The sequence below is a fragment of the Aotus nancymaae genome, unplaced genomic scaffold (genome assembly GCF_030222135.1).
Source record: "Aotus nancymaae isolate 86718 unplaced genomic scaffold, 86718_ANA_hifiasm-v0.15.2.pri h1tg000033l, whole genome shotgun sequence".
NCBI lineage: Eukaryota > Metazoa > Chordata > Mammalia > Primates > Aotidae > Aotus > Aotus nancymaae.
This window is the reverse complement of record NW_026988447.1, coordinates 16,222,226-16,248,780: the sequence shown is the minus strand read 5'-3', so window position 1 is coordinate 16,248,780 and position 26,555 is coordinate 16,222,226. Positions and strand designations below refer to the sequence as shown.

At 42.5% G+C, this 26,555-nt stretch overlaps 2 protein-coding genes across 3 annotated transcripts in view; one reads left to right on the top strand and one right to left on the bottom strand.

Annotated features, from left to right (window-relative positions):
• Positions 1-17,243, top strand: part of PRSS48 (serine protease 48) — a 59,798-nt gene extending 42,555 nt beyond the window's left edge. Inside the window, 1 exon segment of the mRNA XM_064384075.1 lies at positions 17,001-17,243. Within this exon segment, the coding sequence (XP_064240145.1) occupies positions 17,001-17,243 (243 nt within the window).
• The window catches only part of SH3D19 (SH3 domain containing 19), a 210,695-nt gene extending 192,499 nt beyond the window's left edge, over positions 1-18,196 (bottom strand). Inside the window, exon 1 of one of the 2 annotated variants that reach the window (XM_064383821.1) lies at positions 17,833-18,196. In XM_064383821.1, coding sequence (XP_064239891.1) covers positions 17,833-17,944 — 112 coding nt within the window. In that variant the 5' untranslated portion in view covers positions 17,945-18,196. Of the gene's footprint in view, positions 1-8,979; positions 9,551-17,832 lie in introns of those variants that run through there. The other variant, XM_064383823.1, reaches the window with a different exon arrangement.
• Between the last annotated feature and the right edge of the window lie 8,359 nt (positions 18,197-26,555).

Genomic DNA, 26,555 nt, shown 5'->3' with positions numbered 1-26,555 from the left:
TTTAGACAGTCTTGCTCTGTCACCCACCCAGGCTAGAGTGCAGTGGTGCAATCTCGGCTCACTGCAGCCTCCACCTCCTGGGTTCAAGCAATTCTCATGCTTCAGCCTCCCGAGTAGCTGGGATCACAGGTGCATATCACCATGCCTGGCTAATTTTTGTATTTTTAGTAGAGATGGGTTTTCACCATGTGTGCCAGGCTGGTCTCGAACTCCTGACCTCAAGTGATTCACCTGCCTCAGCCTCCCAAAGTGCTGGGATAACAGGCGTGAGCTACTGCCCTCGGCCATATTTCCCATGTCTTTCAACTCCATGTATATCCTTCCAATGAGCCTACATCACCTAAGGTGAACATGCCTGTTTCTTGCAAGCTGAAAGAACAACAAACACATACAGTGTTTTCCAGTTACTTCAATGGTAACTCACTACACCATTCTTTATGTGGAGCCTACTCAGACTATAAAATAATAGAGGAGTTGACTAAAATCCCTGTATAAAATTCATGGTAGAACTAAAAAGTTTCTGCAAAGCGAAAAAAACAATAAAAGAAAACCCATGGAATGGGAGAAAATATTTGCAAACCATATATCTGATAAGGGGTTAATATCCAAAATATATAAGGAACTCATACTATTCAATAGCAAAAAAGAACAATAAACAACAACAAAAAAACAGACTTTAAAATAGACGAAGGACCCGCTCCTGTAATCCCAGCACTTTGGAAGGCCGAGGCAGGAGGATTACTTGAGCCTAGAAGTTCTAGGCCAGCCTGGGCAACACACTGAGACTCGATCTCTACAAAAAATTTAAAAATTAGCTGGGTATGGTGGCACACACCTGTAGTCCCAGCTACCTGGGAGGCTGGGATGGGAGGATTTCTTGAGCCCAGGAGGTCAAGGCTATAGTGAGCAGAGATGACACTGCTGCACTTCAGCCTGGGTGACAGAGAAGACCCTGTCTCAAAAAGAAAGTCAGCTGGGCACAGTGGCTCATGCCTGTAATCCCAGCACTTTGGGAGGCTGAGGCAGGAGGATAACTTGAGGCCAGGAGTGCAAGACAAGCATGGTCAACATAGCAAAACCCTGTCTTTACCAAAAAAAAAAAAACATATTAACCTGGTGTGGTGGTGCACACCTGTAGTCCCAGCTACTCGGGAGACAGAAGCAAGAGGATTGTTTGAGCCCAGTGGTTTAAGGCTGCAGTGAGCTATGATCACACCACTACACTCCAGCATGGGCAACACAGCAAGACCCTATCACACCAAAAAAAAAGTCAAAACATACATGTTGGCAAGGATGTGAAGAAAAGGAAACTCTTACATGTGCATTGGTATAGCCAAATGGAAAACAGTATGGAGGTTCCTCAAAAAAATTAAAAACAGAACTACTATCCAGCAATGCCACTTCTGGGTATACATCCAAAGGAAATAAATCTCTCTCTCTCTCTCTTTCTCTCTCTCTCTCTCTTTTTTTTTTTTTGAGACTCACTCTGTTGTCCAGGCAGGAGTCAATGGTGGGATCTCAGCTCACTGCAACCTCCGTCTCCTGGGTTCAAGTGATTCTCGTGCCTTGGCCTGCTGAGTAGCTGGGACTACAGGTGCACACCAAAACACCTGGCTAATTTTTGTATTTTTAGTATAGGTGGGGTTTTGCCATGTTGACCAAGCTGGTCTCGAACTCCTGATCTCAAATGATCCACCCATCTCAGCCTCCCAATGTGCTGGGATTACAGGTATGAGCCATGGCACCTGACCAATAAATCACTATCTCAGAGAGATATCTGCACTCCCATGTTCACTGCAGCATTATTCACAATAGCCAGGATATGTAAACAACCTAAGTGTCTGATGACGAATGGATAAACAAAATGTGGTTGTGTGTGTATACATATATATATAAATATGTATATAAATAAGTATATATATGTATATGTATACACACACATTGGAATTCTATTCAGCCTTTAAAAAGAAGAAAATCCAGCCGGGGCAACACAGTGAGACTGCATCTCTACAAAAAAATTATTATAATAATAATAATCAGCTTGGCATGGTAGTGAGAGCCTGTGTAGTCCCAGCTTCTTGAGATGCTGAGATGGGAGGATCACTTGAGCCCAGAAAGTCAAGGCTGCAGTGAACCGTGATCATGCCACAGCACTCCAGCCTGGGTGACAGAGCAAGAACCTGTTTAGAGGAAAAAAAGAAGGAAATCCTGCCACTTGTGACAACATGGATGAACCTGGAGGACATTATGGTAAGTGAAATAAGCCAGATACAGAAAGACCAATACTGCATGATCTCACTTATATGTGGAATCTTAAAAACATCAAACTCATAAAAGCAGAGAATAGGCTGGAGACAGTGGCTCATGCCTGTAATCACAACACTTTGGGAGTCCAAAATGGAGGATGACTTGAGACCAGGAGTTCGAGGCCAGCCTGGGCAAAATAGCAAGACCCTAGCTCTACAAAAAATTTTTTGACATAAAAACTTAGCAGGGCATGTCCCTGTAGTCCTAGTTACTCAGGAGGCTGAGGTGGGAAGATCATTTGAGCCTGGGAGGTCAAGTCATCAGTGAGCCATGATTGCACCACTGCATTACAGCCTGGGCAACAGAGTGAGACCCTGTCTCAAAAATTTAAAAAAAAAAAAAAAAAAAAAAAGAACCAGAGAGGCGAGGTGCGGTGGCTCACGCCTGTAATCCCAGCACTTTGGGAGGCTGAGGCAGGTGGATCATGAGGTTAAGAGATCAAGACCATCCTGGCCAATATGGTGAAACCCCATCTCTACTAAAAATACAAAAATTAGCTGGACGTGGTGGCGCACGCCTGTAGTCCCAGCTACTCAGGAGGCGGTGGCAGGAGAATCGCTTGAACCCGGGAGGCAGAGGTTGCAGTGAACAGAGACTGCGCCACTGCAAAGCGAGTCGTTGTCTCAAAAAAAGAAAGAAAGAGAAAACCAGAGAGTAGAAGAGTGGTTACCAGGAGTTGTGAGGGTAGGGGAAATGGGGAGGTGTTGTTTAAAGGTATAAATGTTTAGTCATAAAATGAATAAGTTCCAGGTGCCAAATATATAGCATGGTGACTATAATTAATAATAATGTATTATATTTGAAACTTGCTGTAAGAGTAGAATTTAAGTATCCTCACAGTAATAAACAAACAAAAAAAGATAGCTATGTGAGGTGAGGGATATTTTAATTAGCTTGATTGTAGTAATCATTTTGTACATCTTGAATATATTCAATTTTCATTTGTTAATTATACTTCAACAAAGCTGAAAAAGGGGGGAAATGAAAAATGCATGGTATTATGCAGAATAAACAGGTATTATCCTGTTTATTCTGTTTGAATAAAAGTTATCACAACATGAATTACTTAAGATGGAAAAACCTAACAGTTCAAATTATAAGAAATCACACCGAAATTAATCAACATCATATTTTTAAATAAAATACTAAGCTAGTGATTCTCACCTTACTTACAACTTTAAAATTCCAGTACCTCAGCAACTATTCCAGAAGTAATGAATCTGGAAATCTGAGGGTGGGATTACGAGCATGTCTTTTTTAAAGCTTTGAATTTGATTCTGATGTCCTGCCAAGAGATGAGAAGCCTGGCCCTATAGAAGAGACAACTGAGGGCCTTGTTACTCAAAATGTGGCCCAGGGACCACCAGCAGCAGCATCACTGGGACCTTGTTAGAAATGCAAAGTTGGCCGGGCGCAGTGGCTCACGTCTCTAATCCCAGCACTTTGGGAGGCCCAGGCGGGCAGATCACATGAGATCAGGAGTTTGAGATCAGCCTGGCCAACATGGAGGAACCCTGTCTCTACTTTAAAAATACAAAAATCAGCCGAGTGTGGTAGCAAGCGCCTGTAATCCCACCTACTCGGGAGGCTGATCTGCAGGAATCTACCCAAAATCTACTACATCATATCTGCATTTGAACAAGATCTCCAGGTGATCTGGAGACAAAGTCTGAGAAGCACTCTTTAGAGTTCCCATTGCCACAGAGAGGTGAGAAATACCAAGCCATGTTACAAAATTGAATACCTCATGAAACTTTCTATGGAGGAGAAACAGGAATGGAACAAGGTGGGAGATAAAATGTTACTTGTGATATAAAGGCATGCCACATTATTAAGCATCTAATTAAGAGTAATATTCAAATAGAAGTTTGCACATTTTATTTTAGAGATAAGGTTTTGCTCTGTCACCCAGGCTGGTGTGCAGTGGCGCAATCATGACTCACAGCAGCTTCAAACACCTGGGCTCAAGCAATCTTCCTGCCTCAGCCTTCGGAGTAGCCGGGACTATAGGCACACATCACTGGGCCCAGCTAATTTATTTTATTTTTTATAAAGATGGGGTCTTGCTTTGTTGCCCAAGCTGTGCGCATTTTAAAACTTGCAAGAGCATTCTTTATTCCAAATGAACCCCACTTCCAGACGCACCCTCCACTGGCAATAGTTACACTTTAACTAAGAAATGAATCTACCTTGTAATCTCCAGATAGCTCCAGTAGTCTCCACTGAGCTAGTGTGTATGTTGAGGGGAGTTGTTGTGAAGGAATGAAGAAACAAAGGGTGTGGTGGCAAGATAAGACAGGATCATTTACATGGGTGGCCCTATGCTGGGGCCTTTGAGTGTTATGTGAACACCTCTGCACTAGTTTCAAAGGACCATTTGGAAATGCTGACATTTATTGCCAGAAAAACTAATTCTCCACATCTTGTGCAAACATTTTCTTCTGAGCCCTTTGTTCTTGGCCAGCTCTCAGAGAAAAAGCAGTTAACTATCATCCAGTATAATGATTCCTTGATTAATGTATCTTCTGGAAACAAAGCTCCAGTATAATGAAGGCAGCCATATTGAAAACAAATGAACTCTCAGTCCTGTGCAGCAGCCCTGGCATGCATTCTAAGGCTCATCAGCAATGCAACTGTTAATCTGCTCCAATGCATCAGAGCAGGGACAGCATCACCTCCCTTCACAGCTTCTATTTATTTATTCTGAATTAAGTTGGCACTAGGCAAAATGACAAAACCAGAAAACTATATTCATATTCTAAAAGCTTCCTTTTTGGTACCCTTCAGCTTGCCCAAGGATGGCCACAACCACCTTCAAAAACTACACATCACACATGAACACATGAAGTTTACAAGCATGTCCCCCATAATGAGCCTTCAGAGTAGTTAGAGCACGAATAAGTCCCATTCCAAAGATGTAAAAAAATGGTGGAGCAGGGGCCTCATAAAACCTAATCGATGTGTCCCAGGTCACACTATAGTAAAGTACAAAATAGCAACAAGAATCTAGGGATCTTAGGGTAACTTCATTATAACAAAGTATATTACAGCTTGGTGGTAAGAAACAATAAGATCAAGTTAGAATCTATCAGTTAGGAATTGCCATCAGCTGCCAGTTGAGGCCTACGATAACCGGGACTTAAAGAAGCTAGAATTTCTTGTTCCTTCCTTCCAAATAAAGGAGGAGGCAGGCAGGCAATCAAAACTCATATGGTGACTCTGTTATCAGTAGCGACTACAGGGCCATCTGTTTTTCTGCTCCACCATTCTCAGTGCTTGGCTTCAACCTCAAAGTAGCCTCATGGCCCAGGATGGCTACTGTGAGCTACACAGCCTTGTTCCTGGTAGGACATGGGAGGAAGGTGATAAGGGGAAAACGGTATTCTATGCAGTTACGGGAACCCCCTTAAAGAGCTTTCCTGGCAATGCCACTCAACAACTTTTATTTGTATCTCATTAACAGGCTGGAGGTAGCAGCTTCATAGGCAGGTACACTGCCACATCCAGAAATACAGGGGTTCCATTGACCAAAAAAGGAGGAAATGAGGAAAAAGAGGCAACCAGGAGTATATGCCACAGAATCCTATTCTGTCACTCACTTGCTGTGTGACCTTGAGGAGACTATTTACTATTTCTGGGCCTCAGGTTCCTCATCTGCTAAATGAAGGAAACAGGGCAAGGCGCAGTGGCTCATGACTGTAATCCCAGCACTTTGGAAGGCCAAGGTGGGCAGATCACCTGAGGTCAGGAGGTTGAGACCAGCCTAGCCAACATGGTGAAATCCTGTCTCTACCAAAAACAAAAAAAATAGCCAGGCGTGGTGGCGTGCACCTGTAATTCCAGCTATTCAGGAGGCTGAGGCAGGAAAATTGCTTGAACCTGGGAGGCAGAGGTTGCAGTGAGCCAAGATCATGCCAATGTACTTCAGCTTGGGCAACAGAGAAAGACTCTGTCTCAAAAAAAAAAAAAAAAAAAAAGGCAGGGTGGTTGCTCACACCTGTAAACCCAGCACTTTGGCAGGCCGAGGCAGGTGGATCATGAGATCAGGAGATCGAGACCATCCTTACTAACACAGTGAAACCCGGTCTCTAATTAAAACAAAAAAAATTAGTTGGACATGGTGGCACGTGCCTGTAGTCCCAGCTATTCGGGAGACTGAGGCAGGAGAATCACTTGAACCTGGGAGGCAGAGGTTGCATGAGCCGAGATCTCACCACTGCACTCCAACCTGGGTGACAGAGGGAGACTCCATTTCAAAGAAACAAATGGTTAAAAACAAAAAAAACAGAAGGAAACAGTCACACCTACTTCATAGGATTGGTACAGGACTAAATGAGAAAAATACACTGAAAACAACTGGAACTGTTTCAGCACCCAGTGCATAATAAATATTAACTTGTTATTTGATTATCTTAGCCCAGTGCTTTTCCAAATTCCTTTCCTACTCTAACTTCTTCTCCATTTCCAAAATTGGAAAGGAATTTATTAGTCATTTGTACCTGCTGACAGAGGACTCTAGTGTAAATGAGTCTTAGTCATAGGTCACCTCAATCAGACAAATGTATTTCATGCCTTTTCTAATTATAAAATGAAATTATCTCCCAGACATCCATACAAATCAGATATTTTAGACAGAATTAGGATGGAGAAATTGAGCTTACATTCTCCAACGAGGGGCCTAGAGACAATCCTAAACAGATCTTTGGAGAGACCAAACAAACTAAGGGTGTATTAAAGAATTTACGCTGGTGCAGTGGTGTGTGGTTGCAATCCCAGCTACTTGGGAGGCAGAGGCAGGAAGATCCCTTGAGCCCAGGAGTTTGAGTCCAGCTTGAACAACATAGCAAGACCCCATTTCTACAAAAAAAATGGGCCTCTCTCATTCAAAATAGTTCTGGAAAAATCGTGTAGATACTCTACCTTTAAAGCAGTATAGCATACCTCTTTACTCCTTAAGTGGAGCATAACTCTTACTCCATAGTGACTTTCCTTACTTCCATGTACTGTATGGGAAAAGAGAAAAAAGGCTTAACTTTTTTTTAAAAAAAATTCTTTTTAAGGACTACTGCAATGGGGTCTTGCAGTGAAGGAGGGAGAGTGGACGCCAATGCCAAAAAGAGTAACTTCAGAGCAAAGAAACTTCACGAACACTACCTCTGCCAGGTAATCAAGGTCAATACCAACAGATAAGTTGTGATAATAATATGTACCCTTGAATTGTGACAAAAATGGCACTTTACCTGTGATCTTCCTCTCAAACACCCATATGCCAGTCTGATCATGAGAAAAATATCAGACAAATCTCAACAGAGGGACAACATATAAAACATGTGACCAGTACTCTTCAAAACTGTAAGGGTCATCAAAATCAAGGAAAATCATAAACTCTCATAGCCAAGGAGAGCCTCAGGAGACATGACAACTAAATGTAATATAGTCTCCTACATGGGATACCGCAACACACATAAAAAAAAACATTAAGCAAAAACTAAGCAAATCTGAATCAAGTATGGAGCTTAGCCAATCATATATCAATATTAGTTCATTAATTGTGACAAATCTATCATACTAATGTAAGATGCTAATAATCAGGATGTGGAGTATATGGGAACTCTTCATACTATCTTCATAATTTTTCTGTAACTCAAAACAAGTCTAAAAAACAAATTTTTCTAAATTTATTTTTTTTCTCAATTCATTTTTTTCCCTTGGTATAACTTGGAACACATTTTATTTTTAAAAAGAAAAAAGAAGGAAAAGAATGGTCCGCAGCTCCTACCCCCACCCCCATGAGCCCATCCTCACCACAAAGACAAGATTACAGTTCCAGGCCCTGAGGAGCAAGGACTCATTCCAGCTTCTTCTATACAAGGGGGCCAGGCCTCTGCCAGAGCCTTCTCCTGCCTGCCCTGTGTCAAGCTATCCAAGCTTCCTCCTCAACCTTTACCCTGACCTATGCCCTGAAACTACCAGACACGTATTTTCCTCTTGTTAGCAGCATTGGCTATTAATTGATAGCAGCATTTCCTTCATACACATGTCAAGTGCTATAAATTCCCCTAGAACACATTCCATGTCTTCCATTGAGAAGGGGAACACTGCCACATTATCAGTGAAGGAATCTGCTATCTTGAAAAGGGGTCTGCATGACAAGTTATGCTAGACAACTTATGCCAATGTAATTGCCCTCGCCAGGGAGACACTGTCCTGAGCTTTGCCCCTTTGGCTTCTTGTGCACCAGTGGAGCAGTTCACAGGGAGCCCAGGAGAAACTGTCCAAGATCTAACATAGCACATGGACAAACCTCTGTAAACCAGGTCAGAAGTTATTTTTCTGCTCATCTTCTAGAACTGTAAAATGTAAAGTTGGAAGCCTCATCCTTTCAATTAATAAAGCAAAAGCTAAGGCCCAGAAAGATGCTACAAACTGCTGGATGCTACAAAGCTAATCGACAGATGAGATTAGAACCAAGTATTCAAAGGATTAGTCTCGAAGCACCATTGGACGAAAAGCTGAAATGACCTAAGGGAAAACAGTGAATATGTTGTCCCCAGGATATAATATGCCAGTGAAGTTATAGGAGTGCTGGATGAATAGTGCCAAAGGGGGAAAGAAAACAGAATGAAGGGATGCACTGTGGTTAAAAATAGGGTCACAGGATCGTCAACTCACCTCTGATTTGCTGAAATCACTTTGAACATAATTGATTATGTCACAATAATGAGCTTTCAGTGGACAATAAAGAAAAGCTGAACACTGGCTGGGCGCAGTAGCTCACACCCATAATCCAAGCACTTTGGGAGACTGAGGCAGGCAGATCACCTGAGGTCAGGAGTTTGAGACCAGCCTGGCCAACATGGTGAAACCCTGTCTCTACTAAGAATACAAAAATTAGCTAACATGGTCGCAGGCACCTGTAATCCCAGCTACTTGGGAGGCTGAGGCAGAAGAATCACTTGAACCTGGGAGGTGGAGGTTGTAGTGAGCTGAGATTATGCCACTGTACTCCAGCCTGGGCAACAGATGGATACTCCGTCTTGAAAAAAAAAAAAAAAAGAAAAGCTGAATATTACTAATAGGCCATGTTAGAGTAATTCATATGGCTTAAGAAACACAAAAGAAAGAACTAGCCTCAGTCTTTGGGAGTCCTATAGCATTAAGATATTTCCAAGAGATACATGAACTCCAAAGAAAAGTAACTACATTTGATTATTAAATGATGACACAGCAGATTTACCTTCTTTTTCCTCTGCCAACATGAAATTCATAACTATTCTCAAGTGAAGAAAAATGCAGACTCAACTGTGAAATATTTTAACAATGATAACAAAAAGGAGACAATAAGTGCTAATAGCCGGGTGCAGTGGCATGTACCTATAGTCCCAGCTACTCGGGAAGCTGAGATAGGAGGACTGCTTGAGTCCAGGAGTTCTGGGCTGTAGTGCACTATGCCAATTGGGTATCGTCACTAAGTTCAGCATCAATATGATGACCTCTCGGGAGCCGGGGACCACCAGGTTGCATAAGGAGGGGTGAACCGCCCCAGGTCGGAAACGGAGCAGGTCAAAACTCCCGTGCTGATCTGTAGTGGGATCATGCCTGTGAAAAGCCACTGCACTCCAGCCTGGGCAACGTAGCGAGACCCCGTCTCTTTAAAAAAAAAAAAAAAAAAAGGTGCTAATAACTTTGTAGGTATTTACTATGGGCTTGGCCATGTTCTAAGGACATTATATACATTAACTCATTCAGTCTTCAAACCCAATGCAATAGGATTTATTATTATTCAAATTATAAATAAAGAATGGAAGCAGAGATGTTAGGTAACTTGTCCAAGGTCACAGAATTAGCCAGTGGCGAGCCAAAACATGAGCCAAGAGAGTCTGATTCTCTCAGGTCAGATTGATACCCACCATGGACTACTTTATATTCTTTATAGTCTTAATTATCTTCTTTAAAGTGTAATAGTCTTACCTTCCCTAATTCTGTGGCATCGTCTTTAAAAGCAGGGAGCCTATTTTATATATCTTTTTGTATTACCAGTATTTTTTGGCACCATTTTGCACACATTATATCGATGAGGAGAACTAGACAGGCCTCTTTTTTTTTTTTTCTTTTTTTTGAGATGAAGTTTCACTCTTGTTGTCTAGACTGGAGTTTCACTCTCGTTGTCTAGACCGGCGCGATCTTGGCTCACTACAACCTCTATCTCCCGGGTTGAAGTGATTCTCCTGCCTCAGCCTCCCAAGTAGCTGGGATTACAGGCGCCTGCCACCATGCAGCTAATTTTTTGTATTTTTTTTTTTTATTTAATTTTTTGTATTCTTAGTAGACATGGGGTTTCATCATGTTGGCCACGCTGGTCTTGAACTCCTGACCTCAGGTGACCAACCACATTAGCCTCCCAAAGTGCTGATATTACAGGTGTGAGCCACTGTGCCTGGCCCAGGTCTTCTTAAAGAAAATGATGATTAGGCTGGGTGCAGTGGCTCATGCCTGTAATCTCAGCACTTTGGGAGACCGAGGCAAGCAGATCACGAGGTCAAGAGATCGAGACCATCCTGGCCAACATTGTGAAACCCCATCTTTCCTAAAAATATAAAAATTAGCTGGGCGTGGTGGCATACACCTGTAATCCCAGCTACTCAGGAGGCTGAGGCAGGAGAATTGCTTGAACCTGGATGGCGGAGATTGCAGTGAGCCAAGATCATGCCACTCCACTCCAGCCTGATGACAGAATGAGATTGTCTTAAAAAAAGAACATGATGAGTACAGGATTTTTAAACAACATGTAAATATATTCATAGTTTCCATGGAACTTAAAATAACTTTCTTAAAATAAATTAGACAACTTTGGAATTCTAATAACAAAAAACAGTAAGCTGGTGGTCCAGAGAACTAATGCAGTTTTCAAAACTATCTAACTAGCCACAAACTCTGAGAGGATATGACCCGACATGTTATATGAATCAACTAAAAAAATTCTACGACTTGCAACACACAATAAAGGCGACTGAGGTTCAGTTATACCTAGTTGTGAAATTTTAGAGAAAGTCTAACATTTCTGAGTCTGTTTACTCATCTTTAAAATGGAAATAATAAAACTTACTCTCTTCCCTCTCAGGTTATTGTAAGAATCCAAATGAATGCAGTTTTGAAAGCCCTTCAGAAGTAGAAAAGCACCACATAAATGTAAAATACTTCTAAAATACAGCAAGCAGCATGCAGGTGTAAATGTGTGGAGCATCAATAGTAACTGACTTGTGTAACTGACTTGTATTAGCAGTCAGTGTGATCATCTGACAAAACACGGAATTCCACTTCAAAAAACCCTGCATTCAAATCACCATTCTAGTATTTACTAGCTGGGGGACTGTGGACAAGTTGCTTAAATGTTTGTGAGCATCAGTTTTTTCAATGTTAAAATGAAGAAAATAATACCTACCTCACAGGTGATAACATAAAGATGCACCTGGTATACCATGAACACAGTGAATGTTCTTCTGTGCCCTCGTATTGATGATACTCAAGTTAGTTTACTCAAAGCACAACAGAGAATAGTTATATCAGTCCTTCCAGGATTTACCATAAACACATCAAAATACAGAAAGAGTAAATTTATTTAGTATTTAATAAGCCCTACTTTGTGCCTACTACTCTTCCAGATGCTGGGGGTAGGATCCAGAATTATGTATATCCTCCCTTTGGAGAAATAATATTAAAATGTTGTATGTCAGACAGAGATTCTCAAATCTGTTTGAGAATCTGATGGAAGCTACAGCATTTCTCCCCAAGGAAAGCTACAAAACTTTTAGGGGACAATAAAGGAGATATAGAAGAATATTTTCATGACCTTGGATAGAAGTCATGTTCTTAATGGGGGTGAGGAAGAAGAGACATAAATTATAAAGGAAAAGATTCATAAATTCATCTATACTAAAATGAAGACTTTCCACATCAAAAGAAACCATAGAGAAAATGAAAAAGTAAGCCAGAATGGAAGAGGATATTTGTAACACACATAACCAACAAACGTTGAGATTCCTGGGTAAATAAAAAACTCCAATAAATCAATAAAAAATAATAGGCAAAAAGTTGTGGTATATAGTTATACAATGAAAACAAAAACACCAGCTGGGCACAGTGGCTCACGCCTGTAATCCCAGTACTTTGGGAGGCCAAGGCAGGTGGATCACCTGGGGTCAGGAGTTCGAGACCGGCCTGAGCAACATGGCAAAATCCCGTCTCTGCTAAACATACAAAACTTAGCCGGGCATGGTAGTGCACACCTTAGTCCCATCTACTTGGGAGGCTGAGGCAGGAGAATCGCTTGAGTCTGGAAGGCGGAGGTTGCAGTGAACCGAGATCACACCAAAGCACTCTAGCCTGGGTGACAGAGCAAGACTGTCTAAACAAACAAACAAACAAACAAACACCCTACAGCTACATGTAACAAAACAAATAAATCTTACAAACTTACTGTTGAGTGAAAAAAAGCACCTGGACTAAAGCAGGGATATTAGTATAAATAACATTGTCAGTAGGCTTTATTCTCCCTTCTTCCCCCTACCCAAGCTATCCTTCCACAAGGGTGACTATCCTTGATTTACCTGGGACTGAAGAGTTTCCATGAATGGAAACTTTCAGTTCTTGTTTGTTTTGTTTTTGTTTCCTGAGGCAGAGTATCGCTCTGTCTCCCAGGCTGGAGTGCTGTGGCGTGATCTGGGCTTACTGCAACCTCTGCCTCCCAGGTTCAAGCAATCCTCCTGTCTCAGCCTCCCAAGTAGCTGGGATTATAGGCACCAGCCACCATGCCCAGCTAAATTTTTCTATTTTTACTAGAGACAGGGTTTTGCCATATTGGCCAGGCTAGAATTTTCAGTTTATTTATTTATTTATTTATTTATTTTTGTTGCATTTTAGGTTTTGGGGTACATGTGAAGAACATGCAAGAGTGTTGCAGAGGTGCATACGTGGCAGTGTGATTTGCTGCCTTCCTCCCCTTCACCTATATCTGGCATTTCTCCCCATGCTATCTCTCCCCAACTCCCCACTCCCCACTGTCCCTCCCCTATTTCCCCCCAACAGACCCCAGTATGTAGTGCTCCCCTCCCTGTGTCCATGTGTTCTCATTGTTTAACACCCACCTATGAGTGAGAACATGCGGTGTTTGATTTTGTGTTCTTGTGTCAGTTTGCTGAAAATGATGGTTTCCAGATTCATCCATGTCCCTACAAAGGACGCGAACTCATCGTTTTTGATGGCTGCATAATATTCCATGGTGTATATGTGCCACATTTTCCCTGTCCAGTCTATCATTGATGGGCATTTGGGTTGGTTCCAGGTCTTTGCTATTGTAAACTGTGCTGCAATGAATATTCGTGTGCATGTGTCCTTATAGTAGAACGATTTATAATCCTTTGGATATATACCCAGTAATGGGATTGCTGAGTCAAATGGAATTTCTATTTCTAGGTCCTTGAGGAATCACCACACTGTCTTCCACAATGGTTGAACTAATTTACACTCCCACCAACAGTGTAGAATTTTCAGTTTTAAAAGCAGAAACAGTCCTGGGAAACTGGGAAGAGGTGGTCACCCAATCTTGTCTGCCTATTCCCCCCAGCCTCCATTTCTTGCCCTTGGCTAGCACTAACTAGCACTAACACAGTTGCACTAACACGCCAATCTTAATTGTGAAGATAAAATGAAGAATACAAAATCAATAACACAAAGAAAAAAACAAGAAACAAAAATGAAGTTGATCATAAATGCCAGCCTATATAAATCAACCATGAAATCCTTGAAGCTACTGAGGAAACCCACAATGGAAACTAAGTCTTACATGTTAGTCTGTGGAAATCTCCATGTTTATCTCATGGGTTTTCATCTGATCTACTAAAAAGGACAAATTAGCAAAAGGAACTATTTCTTAGAATGTAAAAATCAGTGTCGGGGTGTGATTTCTCTCTTAATTACATGAGAGTTTGCAAATTGCATCATCGTTTTGAACCAGCAGCATCAGTATCACCTGGGAATGTGTTAAAAATGAAAATTCTCAGGCCCCATCCCAGTCCAAGTGACCAGATACTGAGTGTGTACAAGGCCTGATACATGTGGCAAAAGTTTGAGAACCACTGGATTAGTGTACCCACATCCTCTCTTCCTTATTTATGATGGGCATTTGGTGGATTAGTAAGATACTCCAAGAATTCAGGTGTTGTGTTTCATATTACCACCACTTTCATATTGGTGGTAATATGTTCTTTCATATTATCACCACTCTCTGTCAGGTCAGGCAATTATTTGGATACTACTATCAATAGTAAATATTTCACATCATACCAGATTTACGACACCTTAGCATTGGTGCATGAAACCCAAACAATGGAATACTTTCTGCTCATTTACTTTCCTATGTCTGCTTATTAATCTCATGAATCATGAACTGCTACAGAATTAACCGTCGCTGGCCGGGCACGGTGGCTCATGCCTGTAATCCCAGCACTTTGGGAGGCCAAAGTGGGAGGAGTTCAAGACCACCCTGGCCAACATGGTGAAACCCCATCTCCACTAAAAATACAAAAATTAGCCAGGCATGGTGGTGTGTACTTGTAATCGCAGCTACTCAGGAGACAGGCATAAGAATCGCTTGAACCTGGGAGGTGGAGGTTGCAGTGAGCCATGACCATGCCACTACACTTCAGCCTGGGTGACAAAGCGAGACTGCCTAAAAAAAAAGAATTAACCTTCACTGAATTGACCTCAATACTTCATTGCCTATAATTCTGACAAAAAAAAATTATTTTAGCATCATGTTGAAGATATTTTATTACTTTAAAAGCTGTGAAACATAACAAATACATTTTATAAAGAAGGTGAGCACCAGATCAATTATCATCCTTTGTTGTAAGATGAAATTGTGATTAATCAAACCCAATTTTCTTAATATAATTTTAAAAATACACACACACTTACTTCCTAAGGATGCCCTACAAAGACTGTCCTGTGCTCAGAACCTGCCTGGGGCTCTTGGCCTTTTAATGAAAATAACTCATTCCAGACATTTCATAATCTCAAGTCATTACTTGCTTGCTGTTAGGTTGATAAAATACAGGATGATTCCACTCATATGATTTTAAAAAGGTAAAACTAAATAATATTTTATAGGGATACATATGTGTAGGGTAAAACTGTACAGAAAAAAAAAAAGGAAATAATCACAAAGGTTAAACAAAATGGTAACCTCTAGGGAAGAGAGGAGGCTAAATCTGGCAGGGATGGGACTCCATTTCTAAGGAACTGACTATATACTCTTTTTTGACTTGAGCATGAGTTACAAGAGTTTTTAACTTTATAATTTACAAATTTTGTATTTTTTTTTTGTAATATGTTGTAAAAATAAATAAATGGAATTACACAACCACTCCAAAATTTAGCAGGGAGAAAAGGAAGAGTTCACAGACTACCTTAAGTCCATAAACCCCAGGTTTATGGTTATCAGGCTATGTGAGACCAAAGAAAAGGAAAATCTTTAGACTGTAAAATGGTAAGGGAAGGATGGAGCACTGAGATCAGAAAAAAAGTGAAAAACTAAAAAGGTGATGCGAAAAAAACATGAAGCTTCTGTGTCAGTTCATACCCTCTCACTTGGAAGAAAGCAACATCTAGCACAGACATAACTAACAAATGCCCATGCTTGGTAAGGAATGTGTTGGTATCTGAAAAGCATGTTAAACAAGGTTTAACAAGGGGGAAGTGGAGCTCAGCTTGTAAAGAAATGTAACTATTAAATAATTTATTCCAAAAGAAATAAATCCAAACATTACAAATTTAACCCTCTTACCCATTCCATAACATCATTGTCCTCACACCCTTTAATGAAGAAAGGGCATATAAATGGTTAGAAAACTACGAACACCAATTACTGAATGCAAAAAGTACACAATGCCATGTCTCAGCAAAATATTATCAAAGAACCTAGAAAAGCCTTTGCCAGTCTTGGGAAATTAGGGAACTGGTGAAAACTAATTACAAAATGCCATTTCAACCAGCCTTGGAATAAATGCAAATATTGCAACTAAATGATAAACACATCTGGATCACAACTAGTCTGAACTCCAAAATAGTTCTTCACTGTACAGTCTCTTGTGCAAGTGATGCTTTCTGCTGAAGGTAACAGGAATCCAAGGTGGCCTACCCTATTTAAAACCATAGGTCAATGGCGGTGTATCTTTGTAAAGTTTTTTCATTGTATTCTTGCAAGAAATCTTCACTTATACCCAGCAACTATTCATTATTTCACTAGGTCTGGGTTCACACTGAACAAAACTACCAATTATGCTGAAAACTGGTGTTCATACAGACAGTCAAATGCCTTACTTTGATGAGAAGCTGTAGTAATGAGCATGGAGAATTATTTTTATGGTTCCAAGATTCTACCAAGGGCATCAAATGGACCATTTCTTAAGATGTTCTTCGCAAGTTTTCCTTTCATCCTACTTTCTATTTGTTCCGCACAGATACACTCTCTTCCCTATTTTTCCAACTTTCTCTTAGTGGTTAAAGGAGTCACACAGAAAAGCTTCTCCACTTCATGGAATAGTCGCTCTATTCCACTTCCTAACGAGACTCTCAGTGAATCGTTCTCGAACTCTCTCACTTCCCTATCTCCCTGTTGTTGCCGGTCCCCCTAGGTTTGTTCTTCCCTCTGGCTTTCAGATAACTCGGATTACCCGGTTAGAACCAAAGGCCAAAGAATTTCCTCTCTATTATGTTTGATTGAAAAGCGGCCCGGGAAGAGGGAAGGGGTGTGGATCTATACTTATTCAGTCTTCCACTACTGCGCCAAACTATTTGATCCGTGCCGCTTTTATGTACCCAAAACACAGTATCATGAAAGTAATTATAGGCCCGGAAATGATTCTCAGCCCAAATGAATGGCCTTTTGGGATGCTACGTTCTGGACTTCTGTTTGTGTGGGGGAGGGTCTCACAAATAACGAAAACAAGTCCTATCGAAAACTGGTGAGCTCAGCGGCTGAGGGAGAGGGGGAGGGGTGGGTGTCACAGGTCCGAAGTTCAAGGGACGCCGAAACAAGATTTGACTCAGTTATGAGCACGTGCTCTGACCCGGCTGCGGCGGCGCTGGCAAACCCCTCGGGAGGAGTCGTGGTCCACCGAGATGGCCACTGGCCTCTGACTCACCCAGAGATAAGTTATCACCCAGGCCACAAGTCCCAAGCCGGCAGCTCCTGGATTTAGTGTGCACGGAAAATCTGGAGTTTCAGCTGCACGACCACTAGCAGTCAGAAACGGGTCTGAATATTCCTCGGGGCTCGGCCGGAAAGTGGGGATGGCGATGGAAAGGCCACCCTCCCCGGCTCTGGCCTCGCCTCCGAGAGTTAAAGGTGCCGGTCCCATCCCGGCGCGTGAATGAGCTGCCGCCGTCCGGGGCAGGACCCGCCCGGCCCCAGAGCGCGCAGCCCAGGGTCCCCGTCGCCCGGTCCCCCGCGCCCGCGCCTCTCACCTGCGGCCGAGTGGCCCGAGAGCGCACGGCCCCGGGCGCGGCGCTGGCCACCAAGCTCGCGGCGCTCGCGCAGCTCTTCCTCCTCGTCCTCCCGCCGCCGGCCTTCAGCCATGGGCGAGGCGCGGGGCGCAGCCGCTGGATAGCCGGCGAGCTGCGGCCCCGGCGCCCCAGAACTCGGGCCCCGGCACCCCGGGCCACCACCTTCGGGCCGCGGGGAAGGCGGCTCCCGCAGAGGAGGCGTCGGCGGCAGCTGCGGAAATGGCCACCTCCGCGAACTCCACCTGCAGCCGCCGGGGCAGCGGCCGGGCGCTGGCCGAGCCGATTCCCCGCCTCTTTGTGGCGGCCCGGCGGCCTCTAAATCCCTGGCCTTTCCCACTCCCACTCCGGCTTTCTTCCCCCTTCCTCTTTCCCTTCCCCGCCCCGCAGAGCTTCACCGCGGATCGGGCGGGTTCAGGCCCTGCCTCGCCTCCGCGGGGAGGGGTTACCGGCCCCTAAGGCCGCCCCACAGCCACACACGCTGGAAACACCCGCTCGACCCAAACAAACGTGTGCAAAATAAATAAAAGGGATAGGAAGAGGACAAAGAGGAGGTGGCCTGGCCTCTTCCTGCCCTTTCACGATATTTCAGTGTCAACAGGAAACCCATTTGTTTGACACTTAAACAAAAAGAGGAGGAACCTGACCGGGGCCGCACTGGGAGAGATGGGACAGCCGGGAGCTGCTGAACTTCGGAACAAACTAGGCTTGGGAGTTGGGTCGAGCCTCTGCGATGCACACTTTTTTCTTTCCCTCTCTTTTCGCCCTTAAAAATCTAGCCTTGCTGGAGCACAGAGGATTTTTAGGGCAGTGAAACTACGATGTGTATGATACTGTAATGGTGGATGCATTTGTCGAAGCCCTCAGAGTTGTACAAAACCAAGAGCGAACGCCAGTGTCAACTATAGACTTTGGGTAATTATGAGGTGTCAGTGTGGGTTCATCAGTTGTAGCAACTGTGGCACTCTGGCGGGGGATATTGATAATGGGGGAGGCTATGTATGTGTGGGAGCAGCGGGTACATCGGAAATCTCTGTACTTTCAGCTCAATTTTGCTGTGAACCTAAAACTGCTCTTAAAAATAGTTTACTCAAAATTGTTAATAATAAATCAAGCCTCACTGTATTCTAGTTCATTTGGGGCTAGGATATGGCTACAGTTCCTAGAAGAACAGGAAGAAAATGTGTTAAGGAGACCCATACGTGATTATTTGTAGAAAGGCAATTAGGGGAAGTGGAAAGAGCACTGGGTCTGGAGTCAGAAACTGTAATTTGAAGCACTTAGCTGTGTAAGCTGCCCCTAAGAAAGTTTTTGAAAGCTGGAAAGAACTGCATAACAGAAGTTGTGTGTTCCTGTACAATACACATCTTAGGTTCAATAGGTGCACGTACATACTTTCACACAGAGAGGAACAGATTCTGAAATTTCACCGAAAGATAACTAAGTAGCAGGCAGAAATATTACCTGGACATGAAACCTTAGGAAACTCCTGAGTGGGATGAGCAGGACTTTATCTTTAGCGTTTTGCTCTATTTCTGAGAGATTTGTAAGAGTTCCTAATGTTCAGCAGGTAGGAGAGAAAAAGAACGAGAGAAAAGGGTCACTGAAAATAGAATTGCCTGCCACACCTGAGTGCTGTTTCGTTGCCTTTTCAATAGTAGCTGTGACCGCCTGAGAAAATCTTTAAGCAGATAAGAACCACAATCGATTCTGTGAAATTGAGGTCAAATCCACAAGTTAAAACTTTATTACTGAATAAGTGATTAAATAAGTAGACACTTAGAGAATTGGAAATTAAGCTCACAACAACAAAACAAAGGTTCTGGACCTTTAGGGTTGTTTTAAGTGTTTGGATTCACTTTAAGTGAAAGCTTATTTGTCACTTCCCTTCAAGGATGAATAATTTAGAAACCCCTACCTTGACCAACAAACAGTACAACTTCATTGAGCCATTGGAGTCAGTCTCTACTATCATCGAGTCTTAATTTGTTGTTGTTTTTTTTTTTTTTTTTTTTTTTTTTTTTTTTTTTTTGAGACGGAGTTTTGCTCTTGTTACCCAGGCTGGAGTGCAATGGCACGATCTCGGCTCACCGCAACCTCCGCCTCCTGGGTTCAAGCATTTCTCCTGCCTCAGCCTCCTGAGTAGCTGGGATTACAGGCACGCACCACTATGCCCAGCTAATTTTTTGTATTTTTAGTAGAGACGGGGTTTCACCATGTTGACCAGGATGGTCTCGATCTCTTGACCTCGTGATCCACCCGCCTCGGCCTCCCAAAGTGCTGGGATTACAGGCTTGAGCCACCGCGCCCGGCTGTTGTTTTTTTTTTTTAAGATGAAGTCTCAGTCTCTTACCCAGGCTGTAGTGCAGTGGCATGATCTCAGCTCACTGCAACCTCTGCCTCCCAACAGGAAACCCATTTATACTAAAAAAAAAAAAAAAAAAAAAAAAAAAAAAAATTAGCCGGGCGTGTGCGTGCGCCTGTAATCTCAGCTACCCAGGAGACTGAGGCAGCAGAATTGCTGGAACCTGGGAGGCAGCCCAGCTAATTTTTGTATTTTTAGTAGAGCAATTTTGTATTTTTAGCACCTGCCACCGCACCCAGCTAATTTTTGTATTTGTAGTAGAGATAGAGTTTTACCATGTTGGCCAGGCTGATGAACTCTTAACCTTAGGCGATCCACCTGCCTTGGGCTCCCAAAGCGCTAGGATTACAGGTGTGAGCCACCACACCTGGCTGAATTGGATTTTTACACAACTATTGTTGAGTTGTTTTTTGTATGTTCTGAATATAAACTCCTTATTAGACATATGATTTGAAAGTATTCTCTCCCCTTCTGTCTTTTCACTTTATTAATCTTGTCCTTTGAAGCACAAAAATTTTAAATTTTGCAAAGTTCGATTTATTTTTTCTTCTGATATTTATGTATTTTGGTATCATATCTAAAAAATTATTTTTTAAATCATGGTCACAGAGATTTAATCCTATGTTTTCTTTGAAGAGTTTTATAGTTCTAGTTCTTACATTTAGGTCTATGATGCAAAATTTTTGCATATGGAATGAGATGGGGGCTTCATTCATATGCATGTGGATATCCAGTTGTAAAGACAATTCCCTCCCTGTTTAATTATCTTGGCGCCCTGTGCAAAGTTATATCTTTATTGGGAACTTACCAAGTTTTGTCTCGTTTTGTGGTAAACTGGATAGATCTTTCTCTCTCGCTGGAGGACAGGGAACATGTTTTTTTGCAATGAGAAGACGTGAAAAGCACATAACATAGGCTCTGATCATGGATATATCTTTCCATCTTTTGAGTCTCCCTACAGCACCTAGCATGGTACTTGGCACACAACAGTTACCATAAATGTTCTTTAATTGTAGAGTGGGCTTGGGCATGCACCACCCACCTACCCACCACAAAATGTGGATTCCCAAAGCTCTGATTGGCTAGGAAATCCAGAACAACTTTCAGGTGTTTCCAAATTTAGGCTCAATGGTCAGGCAAGGTGGCTCACACCTGTGTTCCCAGAACTTTCGGAGGCTGGGGGTGGAGCGGATCACGAGGTTGGAGTTCAAGACAGCCTGGCTAACCGTGGCCAACATAATGAAACCTCATCTCTACTGAAAATACAAAAATTAGCTGGACACGGTGGCAGGCACTTATACTCCCAGGTACTCGGGAGGGTGAGGCAGGAGAATCGCTTGAACCTGGGAGGCAGAGGTTGCAGTGAGCTGAGATCATGCCACGGCACTCCAGCCTGGGTGACAGAGTGAGACTCTGTCTCAAAAAACAAAACAAAACAAAAATCAAAAAACCCAATTAGCTCAGTTTAAAAACTGGGTATTCTTCAAAGAAGATATAAACAAATGGCGAATAGGAACATGAAAAGATGCTGATGTAGTCTGGGATATAGTGATAGGGGCTGATCCCGCATAAATGATGTGGAGCCACCTGCTCTAGTGATCATAAGTGAGTTCTAGTGAGATCTAATTGTTGGAAAGAGCCTGACACCTCCTCCTCTCTGTTTTTCTCCCTCTCTCACCATGTGACACACTGACACCTTTACCCCTCACCATAATTAAAAACTTCCTGAGATTCTCACCAAAAACAGATGCTGGTGCCATGCTTCTTGTACCGCCTACAAAACTATGAGCCGAGTAAACCTTTTCTCATTGTGAATTACCCAGTCTGAGGTATTCCTCTTTAACAACACAAAACACACTAAGACAGATGCACAATTTCATTAGTCATTAGGGAAGTGTTAATTAAAACCACAATGAGGTACCACTTCACACCTACTAGGATGACTAAAATGAAAAAGATAGTCTGGCCAGCACAGTGGCTCACACCTGTAATCCCAGCACTTTGGGAGGCTGAGGCAGGTGGATCATCTGAGGTCAAGAGTTCGAGACCAGCCTGGCCAACATGGTGAAATGCCATCTCTACTAAAAATACAAAAATTAGCTGGGGGTGTGGCATGCGCCTGTAATCTCAGCTACCCGGAGACTGAGGCAGAAGAATCGCTGGAACCTGGGAGGCAGAGGCTGCAGTGAGCTAAGATTGAGCCACTGCACTCCAGCCTGGGCGACAGAGTGAGACTCCATCTCAACAGCAAAAAGAAAAAAAAAGAAAGTTGATAAGAGTTGATGAGGATATGGAGAAATTACAACTCTCACACATGGCTTGGGAAAAATGTTAAATGGTACAGCCAGTTTGGAAAACAGTTTGGCAGTTCCTCACAAAGTTAAGCATAGAGTTACCGTATGATGCAGCAATTCCTCTCCTAGTATGCACTCAAGAGGAATAAAACATCTCCACACAAAAACTTGTACATGAATGCTCATAGTGGCATTATTTATAACCAAAAAATTGATACAACCAGATATCCTATTCATCAACTGGTGCATGAATAAACAAAATGTATTCATCAACTGGTGCATGAATAAACAAAATATCCATGCAATGAAGTATTATTCAGCCATCAAAATGAAGTACTGATATGCGCCATAGTATGGATGAACCTTGAAAAAAATTGTGCCAAGTTAAAGAAGCCAGAGACAAAAGATTCCTATGATCTTGTTTATGTGAAATGTCCAGAATAGGCTGATCCATAGAGGCAAAATGGAGGTTAGTGGCTGCCAGGGGAGGGGAGAATGGAGAGTGATGGGCACTGAGTATAAGGTTTCTTTTCGAGTTGGTCAGAATATTCTAAAATCAGAAGTGGTGGTGGTTGCACAATTTTGTAAACATATTAAGGGATAAATTTTATGGTACATGAATTATATCTTAATAAAGCTTTTTTTTTTTTTTTTTTTTTAAGTCATAACTAGCTCACTGCAAAAGCACAGAAAACAAATCAGGGAGAGGACTGCACTCTGAAGTTATCATACCGAAGAAGAGAAACCAGATAGAAGTTACAAGCAAGAACAAGGTAATTGTACAAAAGCAAACCAAAGGTGTGGCCAAGTAGCAACTAAATAAACATGCTCAAACATCCTACCCACCCAAGTGACACAACAAGAGCCAAACCCATGGAAGGAAAGTGATAAGAAACTTGGAATGGAAATTTACATCCTACGAGTAAAACAAGATTCACCCTCAAAGCCTGAAGGTATAAGAATGTTTTCTAAGAGATATTATAAAGGACAATGTTCTTGGTTTCTCACTTTAGATACATAGTTTTGCCTGAAGCAAAATGGTCTGCAAATAGAACACTACAAAAAATAAAAATATACTATATAAAGATATATGTGGTGCCGTCTTTAGCAAACAGAAGCATAATAAATACTTGTTTAATGACTGAATGAATATAATTCCAATTTTTTTCTTGCTGAATCACGAGAAGGCATGAGTCTCAAGGCTTTTAACTTAAACAAAAAGTAACTATTTGGAGTTAAAAGTTTACAGCTGAAGACTTCTAGGGAAAAAAAAGAAGGAAGGACAGGGATATACAATGGATTTCAAAACTACAGCGTCTCCAAAGTTTTAGCTCTTAACATGACAGAATTTTAAAATTGATTAAAGTAGGAGAGTGGGTTCATGAGCCGTTATTATATTATTCTCCATATTTTCTATTTGCTTTTAATTTTTCATTAAAAAAAAATAAAAGCAGGCTGGGTACCGTGGCTCACACCTGTAATCCCAATCCTTTGGGAGGCCAAGTTGGGAAGATTGCTTAAGGACAGGAATTCAAGGCCAGACTTGGCAACATAGTGAGACCCCCATCTTTATTTAAAAAAGAAAAAATTAGCTGGACATGATGACATGTGCTTGTAGTCCCTACTACTCAAGAGGCTGAGTTGGGAGACTGATTGCTTGAGCACAGGAGTTGGAGGCTGCAGTGAGCTATAACTGTGCCCCGGCACTCCAGCCTGGGTGACAGAGTGAGACCCTATATTAAAAATAGAAATAAAAGGGCTGGGCTCGGTGGCTTATGCCTGTAATCCCAGCACTTTGGGAGGCTGAGGCGGGCGGATAATGAGGTCAGGAAATTGAGACCATCCTGGCCAACATGGTGAAACCCCGTCTCTACTAAAAATACACAAAAATTAGCTGGGCATGGTGGCACACGCCTGTAGTCCCAGATACTCGGGGGGCTGAGGCAAGAGAATTGCTTGAACCCAAGAGGCAGAGATTGCAGTGAGCCGAGATTGAGCTACTGCACTATAGCCTGGGTGACAGTGCAAGACAATCTCAAAAAAAAAAAAAAAAAAAAAAAGAAACAAAAATAAATGAAAAGCTAACAATACAGTATAATAGATTGAGATAGCTACAGTTTCTGTTTGTTCAGTGCATTCTACTTTAGGAAATTCTCCCTGTGGCAGATTATTACAAAACTGTTCCAAAATCTTTATGCCTCCCTCTATTTATACATTAATAATATACATTTGCATCTTCTTCATCAAGAAGTGGTTCCAAATTCCAGCTACTCAGGAGGCTGAAGCAGGAGGATAACTTGAGCTCAGGAGTTTGAGGTTGCAGTGGGCTATGATTGTACCACTGCACTCTAGCCTAGGTGGCTGAGTGAGTCTCTGACTCTAAAAAAAAAAAATAGAGTTCCCTGTCTCCATGAAGCTGAGCTAACATTGGGATTTGATTTGGCCAAATAGAATATAGCAGAAAATACAGTGTGTGAATTCCAAGTCTGGACCTCAAGAGGCCTTGCTTGCTTCAGTTTGTTCTCTTGGATGATGTATTAGTCCATTCTCTCACATTGCTATAAGGAACTACTGAGATTGGGTAATTTATAAGAGGTTTAATTGACTCACAGTTCTGCAGGCTGTACAGGAAGCATGCTGGGGAGGCCCCAGGAAACTTAAAATCATGGCAGAAGGTGAAGCGGAAGCAAGTACATCTTCACATTCCCAGCAAGGGGTCGGGTCGGGGGGGCGGGGGGAGAGAGAGAGAGAGAGAGAGAAAGAGAGCGAGAGAGAGAGAGAGAGAAGGGCGAAGTACACACTTTCAAACAACTAGATCTCATAAGAATTCACTCACTATCACAAAACAGCAAGGGGGAAATCTGCCCCCATGATCCAATCACCTCCCACCAGGTCCCACTCCCAACATTGGAGATTACAATTCAATGTGAGAGTTGGGTGGGACACAGAGCCAGACCATGTCAGATGCCTTCTACCACCATCTGATCAAGCCAATGTGAGCCAACTAGACAATGCAACACTATGTGAAGAAAAGATCACTTGTCCCAGATGAAGCCATTTAGACCAGCATGTAGCCAACCAACTCCCAAACATGTGAAAGAACCCATTTAAGATCAACAGAAATGCTTCTCTGATCAACAGCTGACCACAGATACCTGAGTGACCAGCTACGACTAAAACCACTGCCACCTGGCCTGTAAACTTGTATGTGGTAAGAAATGCTTACTATTTTATGTCAGTGAGGTTTTGTGGTGGTCTGCTATGCAGCATGTGCTGGTTTGGGATTCTCCAGGAATCAGTGGGCTGAAAGAGAGTTCTAGTACAAAAGTTTAGAGGGTAACACCTGTGAAAGGAGCAAGAGAGAAAGATTGGTCACTGGCATACACTATGCAGACCTGACAAAGCCCCTGCTAGTCCAACAGGAAGCTCTAGAATAAAGATCAGAATTCCACTTTTAATATTAATGGGTGGGCCCTTAAATCCCCTCCTTGCTTAGTCATAGACTGCTTGAAAACCGAGGCAGACACTGAAGGCACTAAGAGCTAGGGACTGTCAGCATACTATATCCAGCATACCTGGGCAGCAAGGCTTTCTTGGAGGGAGATTTGAGTGGCACATCTCTGTGTCTCCCACAATCTACTCCTTGCATCATGGAAATCTACTTTTCCATACATGTTCAAAGATTAGCTCAGTTTACCCTCCATCACTGCAGTTGGTCTCAGGGCCTCCAATATAGTCTCCCTTCTCCACACTCCATCTAAATTCCTCTTGCCCCTCAGCTACCACCTCTGCTGGTCTTGGTAGCTTATCTAGTGGTATGACCCAAACCTTCATTATTGAGTTTTCTTAGCCCCTAGTAATCATATCCTTCTTGGGTGGGAGTTGTTTCACTTGTTTGTTCACAGTTATGATCCATCAAGGGAGAACCAACAACCAAGAAGCACTCAAATGGGTCATCTTGAGTTTCATGCGTATGTCTCCTGTTCCCACTGTGTAAGATCAGCCTTATCTCCCACTGTCAATCAGAG